This window comes from Protomyctophum bolini, assembly GCF_963924005.1.
Source record: "Protomyctophum bolini genome assembly, chromosome: 16".
In the NCBI taxonomy this organism is placed as follows: Eukaryota; Metazoa; Chordata; class Actinopteri; order Myctophiformes; family Myctophidae; genus Protomyctophum; species Protomyctophum bolini.
The window spans coordinates 29,118,713-29,131,227 of NC_137877.1; the positions used below are offsets into that span (position 1 = coordinate 29,118,713).

The 12,515-nt window shown below is 42.4% G+C and overlaps 1 protein-coding gene across 3 annotated transcripts in view; it reads right to left on the reverse strand.

Moving 5' to 3' along the window:
* Positions 1 to 12,515, reverse strand: part of tanc1b (tetratricopeptide repeat, ankyrin repeat and coiled-coil containing 1b) — a 140,063-nt gene that overhangs the window by 26,418 nt on the left and 101,130 nt on the right. For all 3 annotated transcript variants that reach the window (XM_080786507.1, XM_080786508.1, XM_080786506.1), the window contains 3 exons: positions 6,776 to 7,007; positions 4,020 to 4,186; positions 107 to 385 (listed from right to left, as the gene is read on the reverse strand). In XM_080786507.1, the coding sequence (XP_080642633.1) occupies positions 107 to 385; positions 4,020 to 4,186; positions 6,776 to 7,007 (678 nt within the window). The remainder of the gene's footprint in view (positions 1 to 106; positions 386 to 4,019; positions 4,187 to 6,775; positions 7,008 to 12,515) is intronic.

Here is a 12,515-nt window from a genome sequence, read left to right on the forward strand (position 1 = left end):
GTTCAATGAGTTCATATTTAGTCTTGTTTTTATTCTTTGACGAACTTGTCAATGTATCTAAATTCATAGTTTTAGTCCTCTTTTGTCAACAAAATAAACACTGTACCTTGTAGCCAGCGCTCTTGATGACCAGGTGGCCTCTCTCAAACAGGTCCAGGGTGAGCTTGAGGTACAGGTAGGAGCCCTGGCTGCGGGAGATCAGGTGGCTGCTCAGCTTGCCCACCACCACGGGGTCCGCCTTCCCGTTGAGGCTGATGTTGTTCAGTATCTCCTTGCCACCGTTGATCCTGTACTGGATGTACGCGTTGAGATCCTCGTCGATCTCCTTGTTGTCCACAAAGTCGTCCAGGGAGATCTTACAGAAAGGCAAGAGGCTGGTGATCTCCTGCAGGAGGAAAAATAAATAAATAAACAAAAAACAAAGAACAAGGTCATGAGATTAGGACAGTAATAAAACCAAAATTACATTCGAGGAGCAAACGGCATGCTTATTTTTTTTTCAATTTACTTTTTATTGAATTTTAATCAGACAAACAAAACGACTGACAATTGACAATACAAAACAAGACAATATACATACAATACACACAAGGGGGGGAAGTCTGCCTCTCTTCTCTATTGATGATCATAAATACAAGTACCTCAAACTGCTTCTACAGGTTAAACAAAATCAGGTCTCATTGTCGAGATATGAGCAATCCATCTAAACCAGTTATCTGTGAAGACTTCAACCTGGCCTCTAAAGCTGAATGTAATTCTTTCCATAATAAATATACCATAGATTAAATCAATCCATTAATTTATAGTTGGTATAACATTTGTAAGCCACTTTTTTGGATGCCACCAGCAATACCCTCATTAGATACTGATCCTGCTTTGCAAAGTGAAGTCCTCCCAGATCTGCAAGATACATGGTTTTAAAATCAAAAGGAATGTCAACACCAAAGACTGCTTCCAGGACACTGTGGACACTTCTCCAAAATGGAGCATACAAACGGCGTGCTTAAAGGACAAATTTTTTCAACCACGGTTCATGTTTTAGGTTATTAGAGAATGTAAAAGATTAGTGTTCTAGTAGGACTATAGTGAATACATTTTTAAAAAATGTAAAAGAATACACATTTTTCCCCATGCTCGAATGCCTGTCAAAAACAGCTAAAATCCCTAAAATGAAAGAAAGCAGCAAATGAACACTCATCTTTTACTTTCTCTAATAACCTAAAACATGAACCTTGGTTGAAAAAAACGAAAGTTGTCCTTTAACCTTCTCCTCAAAGCAAAAATATACGCGAGGCTCGTCAAAGGCTAATGGTCTTCATGTCTGAATGTTAACGAGCATTTTTTAAACGCCCGTATGACCATCTAAAATCGTTTCTCTTCTGACTACACAGTACAAAATTGGATTCTCAAAGTAAAAGTCAGCACTCTGTTCAACGTGAGGCCTTTTGATTGATTGATTGAAATATTTATTAACAGTGGGGGGGATTCAGATTTTACAGGGGCCAGTTTAGAATTGCAGCCGTCCGTAGGTGCCCTTCCTAGTGTGTGTTCCATTGTTATCTGGTGAAGGGCGGCCAGCAGCACAGTCACCAGCATCTACTGCGTCAGAGAGTTATCCAACCACTGCAGACACCACGTGCAGTGGTGGAAAAAAGTACTCACATTCTTCACAAGTAAAAGTATCAATATTGCAATATAGAAATACTTCATTACAAGTAAATGTCCGGAATTAAAGATTTACTTGAGTAAAAGTACAAAAGTATTGGCATCAAAATGTACAGCTTGGCCGCCAGGATTTATGGGGATTAATGGGGACTCGTGGAGTGGGCAGGCAGCAGCGTGAACCCTGAAGCCGCACGCTTCAATCTCCATCCTAGGGTTCAGGAAAATCAATGCGCCATAATCCTCCAATTCCTGGCCTGTCTGAGGCTATAGAGAAACATTGCCACGGTGAGATAACACCTTCTCCTCCTCGTCATCGTGAAAAAGGGACGGCTGGGGTGAGACGCGTGTGCGAAGACACGTGCACACGCAGGCACACATGGTATAATCTACAAGATGGCCCACGGTGTCAGTAACACCTTAGGATACAGGTGCAACATCCAATATGATGGAGCCTTCCACCTCTTAGGGATTTGTGAATCAACACCAGATCACCTCGCCTGCCGGGCTTCCTGGGGCAGTGTATGGTTATGAATTGAGGAATGTTCAAAAACAACCACCTGGTGTATTGCACAAGTTGCTGCCCTGCTTCCACCACCACGTACATGACTGATTCAGCCTTCTTACTTTTTATTTCATGTGATTTCTGACATTGTGACACAGTATATACTTTATACACTGTATTTGGTTGAACGGGGTCCTCCAGGGGTCTGTACTTGGCCCTATACTTTCTTTCCCGCTACACCAAATCCCTTTGTCAAAAATAGCTCCTCTACAGTGCAAGCTCACAACATACGTTGTTCGGTATGTTCGGTTATTATGACATTCCCAGAATCCCCTAGGGTTCATGTGGTTAACTACTTTTGAGGCCAGTTGCTGTCCAACTTAGCCCTATGACATCCCTTTACCATGGCAGGGCGTTACACTCTACAGACGGGTGAAAACGATAAAAATAAAACTATTTTCTACATGACAGACATGGCCCAAATATGAGAGGACTAATGAAACTAGTTATAAAAAACCTGAATGTGAAATGCGGATAATATAACCACTGCGATGACTCATCTTATCCACGGAACCTTGCCACAAAGAATTTCAATTCCCTCTTGCGGTCGTGGGGATAAACAAATGAGCTGTTGCTCCATCTATGGTGGCGAGCAGGCTCACTCGCCTTGTGCATACTGATGGGCAGTGCACCAGGCCTGGCTTCTGAATGGGCATTAATAAGTACAACTCTGGCTGTCTGTCAGCCAAGCTGACACATCATGTGGACTCAACGTATAGTCCCATCCTCCCATCTCCTTGACTGGTTAGAACTGGTGTTACTCAGCCGTCTCGTTTTACCCGGTTGACGACGCTAGTATATTTCCGATTCTTCTCAGAACTCACACTTTGTTGAGGGAATACACTGCAGAGGGCCAATTTGTGACAGGAACACACATGCATGCCACATGAAGCGGTTTCATCTTTTACATGTGTCAGAATCTGCCCAGCCTGGTGTCACATCAAAGATCCATGCCAGATTCCACTGGAGGTTTGTTAGCGAGATTCATTCACTTGGCACTGTCTGGGAACTGCAGTGTCACATTTTTGTTGAGAGAAACATCAAGTCAAGCTAATCTCATTGAGCAGATGCCGGATAGTCCATTATAGTGTTGTTTTTTTTTACAGCAAATTCAATAATTTTCATTTAATTTTAGTCACAATTTAGTCATCTGGAATGTTTTAGTGTGATTTAGTCGACTAAAATGTATTTTGGCGGGCCTTGATGGCATCGTAATGGCTGATTTTACACTTGCTGGAATTAGCCAATCTATAAACTCACAACGCGTCGCACTGCGAAGTGTTGTGAGCTATTTTCAGCATGCAACAAAGCATAACATTTATAAATTGTCTTTTAGTTCTACTGGATCTCTTCTCCACTAGTCCCTCCCTGACATTTTAGTCCAGTTTTTAATTGACGAAATTGTCAGAATATTTAGTCTTAGTTTTAGTCATCATAGCTTAGTTTCATATTTTCTATTTTGTCTTCCTCAGTGAAAAAAGGTAGTCAATGACCATTTTTCGTCATAGTTTTAGTCGACGAAATCAACATTAACTCCAAAACAACATAAGCCCTTAACATGTTTTTGTGGGTGGGGGGGAGGGTGGGATAGGGGATTGAGTGTTATTTTCATATTTTATATGTCTGTTTAATACTTGCCCCTGGGCTTCTGTTACAAAAAAACAAAACGCCTCTATCTCCCTTCCTCAATCGTTCCACTTCCTCGTCCACCACCATTACATTTTCTACGGACCATAACAGAACCGTGGACCGTTTGACAAACTTTTTTTTTTAACACAGATGGGGAACTTACCAGCAAATTGACTCGTACAGTGACCACCAGCTTGAGCCAGGAGGGGAACTTGGCAATGATCTTGGTGATGAAGGAGGCAATGGTGTCGCCGTAGTCTGGCTTGTGGAACTCGGCTTCGTTCAACCCGTCTATCAAGATGATGTGGTCATCTTCTGGGATTTTCCTCTCTGGACACAGAAAAGATAGATACCGTTATTATTAATTTAATTAACTTAATTTTCAGCCCTGTTGAGAACTCTAATCTCGGGTCCTAAGAACTAAGTGGCTGAGCCACCAGACCCTTCCACTACACCTTTAAACACAGACTTCTACCCACAATGCTAAACTGACTAATAACTGTAGGTTGGCTAGATTTTGCTTACAGCACTGCTTTAATACTAAGAGTGTCACTGGGGTTTTCACATTCCTATTCTGCTTTTAAGTAAATGTGTGGACTGGTGTGATTTAAAAATCGACACTGCACAAGGCCAGCTGTGCAGAACGGTTACGTGGGCTCTGCGCCGCGTAGGGCAAACAGTGTGCACACTACAGTGTGCACACTACAGTGTGCACACTACAGCACAGTGTGCACACTACAGCAGGGGCCTTTTCTATGGCTGATCTAGCACTCGGCTTCAACACACAACTCAACCGCCTGCTGGAATGTCGCATTAAAGATTTGCTCTGCAGAGAAGGAAAATGTTAACCACTTAAGCTCTATCTTGCCAGTTGTTGTAATGGTGTCATACGGAGAAAACAGCATATCTACAAGCTCACGACATGTTGTATGCATAATGGATCTGGTATTTTCTCTATTTCTCTACACGTTTTAAATATTCTCACCCATGAGGCATCCAGTGGAGAGAGCGATGTGAGGATGTGGACCCATCATGTTTCATCCTAGTGGGCCATGACAAGCAGTCGACCATGCACACCTACCCTATAGGGTCACTCTACTAGTCACTCTTGTGAATGATGTAACTTGCGATAAATAAGTACAGTACTATACTTTGCTTTAACACAGAGTGTGAAAATGGAACCATACAGGCCTATTCATACTCCAGTTTTAGGTGATAAGGTAGGTGACCACCAAAACAGAGAGATGTGTTCGGCTGAGCGATGAGTCACTTGCCACCGACTTTACAAATGGAGAAATGTACAGGACTTTTTACTGTGTAGTTAGCTCATCTTGTATGCATCTTTTCTAGAGGGGATGTTCACTTCAGCTGCCTGAATTACACGTTCCCTCCTGGCTCAGCTTGGAGATAAACTATATAGCTGCAGCAAACACATTCCATTTTCATGTGCACTGTCAATTAAAATCAGTACAAAAAGAAAATAATCCACACTGCTCGCCTCAACACAAAGCAATTACCTTGGCACTGTGACCGCAGCCAAGCTGCAGCTTGAGGTTTTGTATTCCCAGTGGTGGAAAAAGTATTCAAATGTCTTACTTAAGTAAAAGTATCAATACTGCAATGTAGAAGTACTCCATTACAAGTAAAGGCCGGGAATTCAAAATGTATTGGTATTTGGTAGTATTGGCATCAAAATGTACTTAAAGTACCAAAAGTAAAAGTACTCAAATTATGCAGAATGTTCAATTTCACAAGTTTTCATCAATTATTTTGAAAATAGCAGATCTACAAGCTCAAAGTGGTTAATGTTTTGTAAGAATAATCAGAATCTACAAAGTAAATAGTAACTAAAGTTTTCAAATAAACGTAAAAAAGAAAAGTATTGTAAATTGGAAATACTCCAGTAAAGTACAAATACTTCAAAATGTTACTTAAGTACAGTACTTGAGTAAATGTACTTAGTTACTTTCCACCATTTCCCACCACTTTGTGATCTACACAGCTTGTAGATCGGCTATTTTCAGCAAGTGTAAAATCAGCCATTACGACGGCATCAAGGCCTGACAAAATACATTTTAGTCTAGTTTTATTCCAAAGACTATGACTAAACTAAAATATAAATTTGCTGCCAAAAACAACACAGATTGGAACTCTAATAATGCCTCACCAAATGACTTGTAGGGTGACTGTAACTGTATGCAGCCTTCAACGGTAAACAAAGACTCAGGGATTCTTGTTAGTATTGACACTTCAACAAGTACCTGCTAAGTAACTGCCACAGTTTACAAAAGGCCCGTGAGGAAATCACAAAATAAGAAAAGAAATATAGCAAAATAAAACTCGGCTACACTAAAGAATACTGTATATTTCCTGTACTGTATATAGCATGTCACTGCTCGAAGAAAAGCCACAATGACGTGATCTGTGAATTTAAAGGTGATTTATTCTTCTTCTTTGTTGTAATATATGTGTTAAATAGCTCTATATGCTGATAGCAATTTCATCCAATAAGGAGAGAGACCGATAGGGAAAAAAGAGTGGATATTTGTTTCCGTTTACTAAAGACCTGGAGAAACAGGGGGAGCCCTGTTATGGAACAAGCATTCTATATACAGTATATATGCTGTGGGGCGGCGGTGGGTCAGGGGTAGAGTGGCCGGATGGCAACCACAAGGTTGCCAGCTCGAACCCGGGCTCCCCCAGAGTTAGTGTGTGTGTGTGTGAATGAGTGAATGTAAAGCACAATCTATGTAAAGTGCCTTGGAAGGCGCTATATAAATCCACCATTAACCATTTATTATATAATAATGATTCCAATCAAATATTGAGCGTAAATGACATAACCTTTAATAAAACGTCTTGTAATAAAGACACCTACAGTGGTCAAACCCTGGGAAGCTGTAAAGCACTGTGCTGTACCTTTACGGAGGTTGGCGAGTGGCTCCAACACGCCCCTCCGGAAGGCAGCCATTGGGTCCTGGACGCAAGAGCGGAGACTGAGCATGCTCTGTAGGTGGGGCTCTTTCAACAGCAGCTCTCGGTATGCGCTGAGCTGGTGTGCTCTGCACAGCAGGGCGGCGATACTGTGCACAAACTCAGGTACCAGGCACGTGTAGGTGTTATCGGCCTGACAGTAGTGATATGCCACCACCTGGGAGACAAAGGGAGAAGATTATTTTGTTAAACATGTAGCCTTAAACACTTTTACCCATTTAGACCTGAGGTCGATTCTACAAATCGTGAGTTTTCTGAAAAACGTATGATTCTGTATCAGTGGTGCTCAAACTTTTCAATGTCAAGGAGCGCAAAAATGATGCACGTTTGGCCGCCGACCCCCATCTGAAGATATGTTGTTCCAGGAACCCCCCAGAAACAAAGAGTTAAACGTTCGCTGTGAAAGAATACATATTCAAAGATGTGCACACGTTTTCACGATAAAATAATAATAGCACATCTACAAGCACACAAAGCTTCATGATGTGACGCGTTTCAATGTCTCCACCAGGCTGAAGGCATGGGGAGAGAGTATGCTTTGTATCTGGTCCATCCGTGTGTAATCTACAGCAGGGGTTCTCAACATCTTTGGCTGGGGACCCCCGAAAATGCGTTGGCCATTATCAAAACGGTTATTACAAACATTTGTTTGAATGAACGAGTTATAGACAGAGCAGGTCCTTTGCTTTTTTCACATTTTTCACCTCAATATAGTCATGCTTATTATTATTATTAATTCCTCCCCACACACATCTCTGTGTCACTGTTGTTGTAACCTATTGACACACCTGCCAGTGAGGAGCCCCCACTGGGAGGACGTACCCCCCTACCCCCCACCGGCTTCCCTCCACCGAACACGGGCCAACTATGTTCGTATAGAATAGATGCTCGACAGAGCCGGATGCACCGCGGTGGATTCAAACCCCCAGACTCACTGGTAAGCACGTACTTTACCCTTTATAAACGACGTTGTCAGTTATTTCTACAATAAAAACGTTCACACTGGTGGTTCTCTTTCCCCTGGAGGAAGTTATGCTGAGCTGCTCATGAGTGAACACAGACTGAGGTAATAGTGATGGGAATGGGAATTATTCTTTTCACTGTGAGGTTTATTTATTTATTTTTTGTCGATGGGTTCCCAAATTGAGCTAAAACGAAACGCAATTGCAATTCCACTGTTGCCAGAAATGAGACAAATGATGTCAACACACGTTGAAGGTCAATGAAAACAAACGGCAGCAATGCAGCTGTTGCGTCAAGGAGTCCGAAACGAGGTGCACACACACACACACACACACACACACGCACACACACACACACACACACACACACACACACACACACACACACACACACACACACACACACACACACACACACACACACACACACACACAGAGTAGTGAAGATGACTGTGTAGTTTGCTTCATTATTTGCTTTAGCCACAAATAACCTGCACAGCTGTTTGTAGTGCTGCGCCATTAAAGATTTTCTAAATATAGGCTTGTTTTAAACCGGGCGTTTCATGCAATACAGCAGCCTTGTATACACAATAAGCCATGTCTAGCCTCATCCCATTGCAGCATTACTATGGAAATCTATATGCACTGTAAGGACACTCAGTTCAGTAAAGGGATAGATCTGAGACTGCTGCAGCTTGACCTTGTCTGGTGGTGACCATTGATAATTCACAACCTCCGCAAACTCACAATTTCCCTCCGGCCCGGTTGAGCCGTCTTTGATCCACCCTCCTCCGCCCACATCACAGAACGGGGATGACGAACGAGCCAAGCAATGCCTTGCCAACTCAGATAGCCTCGACGCAACCCGCGAGTCCCAGACCAAGCTCCAAAAGCAGCAACTACTACAGCCACTGAACAGGTTTCTGCGCCGTTTCACGGACATACGATTTTGAGCGGAGGCAGGGAGAGAGATGGGGAGGACAGAGAGGAATAGGAGGCGCCCTGGGGACAGGAGACTTTGTTCTAATTACAGTGGTGTAAAGTACTTAAGTACTGTACTTAAGTACAATTAGACTTTACACCAATTTCAAATATTGTACTCGCAACGCGATGCATTGTGAGCTTGTAGAACTGGTATTTTCAAAAGATTGTTATACATTTGAAAACTTCAAATGCACATTCTGCACAATGAGTACTTTTACTTTTGGTACTTTTAAGTACATTTTGATGCCAATACTTCTTTTTACTAAAGTACACTTTGAATTCTGGACTTTTTCCTTGTTAACACAGAATTTCTATATTGCAGGATTCGTACTTTTACTTAAGTAATAATTTTTCCCACCACTGTCTAATTACAGTCCAACCTGGAGGAGCTGACACACTTCCCCGGGGCAGCGGGAGGAGATAGATGTAGCTGGTGACCAGCAGCCTCTACTGCATAGATAGATAGATGGAGCAGGTGACCAGCAGCCTCTACTGCATACATAGATAGATGGAGCAGGTGACCAGCAGCCTCTACTGCATACATAGATAGATGGAGCAGGTGACCAGCAGCCTCTACTGCATACATAGATAGATGGAGCAGGTGACCAGCAGCCTCTACTGCATACATAGATAGATGGAGCAGGTGACCAGCAGCCTCTACTGCATACATAGATAGATGGAGCAGGTGACCAGCAGCCTCTACTGCATACATACATAGGTAGATGGAGCAGGTGACCAGCAGCCTCTACAGCATACATAGGCAACCGGGGGCCACATGCGGCCCGCAGGTTAATATCTAAAAACTGATACATGATTAATTTCAGCTGTTACAATTCCTGTTTACAAAATGTAAACATGACTTCAGTCTGTAGCTTAATGACTAGTATTAAAAAATATGTATGTCCAATGTATTTGAATTTAGTACATACAGTTAACATAACTATAACTAAATGCATTTGAAATTAAATAAAAAGGTTACTTCAGGATTCCAATTAAAAAAAAATAGCAAAAATAATATTCAGGATTTCAATTCAAATAATAGAAACAATAGGTGATCTACAAGCTCAAAACGTGTTGCACTGCGACACGTTTTGAGCCTCTCTGGGATGAGTGTGGAAATATAGTGGCAATCTCCATTGTCAAAGTTGCTCCACTGCCTGGCTCTAGCTGCTGCCTCAGCCGACCGTTTCTAACTGGCTGGGACACTGCACCCTGGTCCCCAAACACCATGACCGTTTTCAATTGTAGAGTTGCAGTGCAGCTCATAGTTTGACAATCTGGCATCTGAACAAAATAGCAGCCACTACTCTTCACATAATTCCTAGGACGTCTGGAGACGTCTTGGGCACAAGTTGTGTTAAAATCTAAATCTAACATAATCCTGCGTATCCCTAACATAAGTGTGTAATGTAGTTGTAATTACGAGATTTACAGGTTAAAAACAAAGTATTAAAGACAATCTATCACATTAGGTTAGATCAGGGGTTCTCAACGGTTTTGGCCGGGGAGCGGGGACCCCTGGAAATGCTTTGGCCATGTCTTTTGGTTTCTTTTTTTCAAACATAAAAAATCCATAGACTTGGCTGCCACATGACGACACGAGTGGGGTCCTGTTTTACATATTTTCTGAAAGCCAGACGTTGAAGGGGCTAGCGCCCCTCAAAAGCTTGCATGTAAACTTGTGGGTTCGTCGTTCTTCCGGGTCCTTGCAAACGCCCCCCAGCCACTGAGTTTTATAGTTTTACTGAGGTTAGGGTTAGGTTAGGCTGTCAATCACAGCGACTGGCCAATCACAGCGCACCATCTACTCAAACACGCTGAAGATCCCATGCTCGCCCCTCAAAAATATGCACGGCTGTGTACCGCACTATAGGTAAAGTGTCAGACATTATTCTGGCCTATATTGTACACAATATTGTGATAATATTACTGCATTAACAGGGTGGATGTTCTGAGGGAACCACCACAGTCCCAAATGGGGACTGTACAATCATGGAGACAGAGGGCCTCATTCATCACTTCTAAAATTATGCCTGGAAAGTTGGCTAAACAACAGACAACGCATTGAGTCAAACTAGAGTTCCGGGACGCTTTGCTGCCATCACACCTGTGCCTACTGTGCTTGCAATGAAGTTGTCTGTCCGTGTCCCTTTTGTGCACATATACTGTATGGAGATGTCAGTTTCCGTCCGTCTGTATTCCTGGACTCGGATCTACAGTATGGTGATTTCTACGCTATGGTGATTTCTACGCTTCCTTTATAAATGATGGCCTCTGTCACAAACAGAATTGGCTTTGAATTGAACACTTTCACAAATCACAATACAGATTGTAGGATGCAAAATGTCTACTGCAAAACGGCAACAGATGTGGGGCTGTGACATCATGCAAGAGTGATGGATTAAATTAGGTTTTTGCATTTGCATATACAGTACTTAGTGTCCCAGCAGAGGGATATCAGAGACACTGCAGTGAAAGGCTACTTTCAGATCCGACCTATATACAGACCACTACCTCATCAATGAGCCATGCTGGAAGTATTTGGTGAAAAACACCTTACGGAATAACTTCTGCAGTGCAACTGCAGTACAGCACTTCCTCGCCTGCTGTGCTTGCAATGAAGTTGTCATTGAGAAAACAACGAAAGAATCTGGCTCTGCAATATCAATGAGATATTGAACTTGCAATATACCATAACATATAAGTGCTTCACTCACTGCCCCAGTTATGAGGGCAATTTAAAATTTCACACTTGTGTTTTGGGAGGCATGTTCTCATGTCTGTGAAAAATGAAATAAATGAATTACAAGCGAGATGACGTCTTGCGTTGTAATTTGCTGCCCTATACAAACATAAAAGTCCATAGACTTGGCTGGGGACGGGGAATTTATAATTTTAGGCTCTAAACAAACTATTAATGGCTGGCCTATGACTTAATTTCGGAAAGCCATGCATGCCATGCTAGCGCCCCTCCAAAATAAATGAAGCACTTTTTCATTTGAAAGAAGCTGCTCTGTGCATCAGTATTCACACATCACAGGAACAGAGCTCCTACGTTGGATGGATGCCGTTATAATAATTGGCTGCAGGGATGCTGTTTGGGTTTCACAAATGTCTGGATGTGCTTCAGTGGCATGAAGCAAAGCGAGCTGTCTGGCAGTGGCACATCAACTACCAGTGGTGGAGAGTAACTAAGTACATTTACGTACAAGTACTGTACTTTTACTTCTATTCCACTACATCTCAAGAGGCAAATGTTGTATTTTTACTCCACTACATTTATTTGAAAACTTTAGTTAGTGTCATTCAAATAAGATCTGGTTGCAAAAGGGGTGAAGTGGCCCTAAGAAAGCCCAGAAACATTCAACTTCAAACGCAATGTATAGCACAAATCCATCGAGTATTTCATATGATCTCACTGTACGGAAGGTTTATTATCAGTCCAGGTCCAGGGACGTGCAGAGAATGCTAGAGAGGCAGGGGCTGAAATTCTCTAAAAGGGCACTTTTGGCCCAAGTTGGCCAAAATAGCAGATCTAATAGTAGATCCGCTATTTTCGGGGGCGCGAACCTCTTTAGCTACTGAAGGCGTACAACATGGACTTCTACAGAGAGGACAAATTATCTCAATGCAAAATGCTGCATTCGAGTTCGAGGGCATTTGCATTTATTTCACCAACAAATCCTCCATTTGTGGTCTGGAGAGGGCAGTTTTTTACA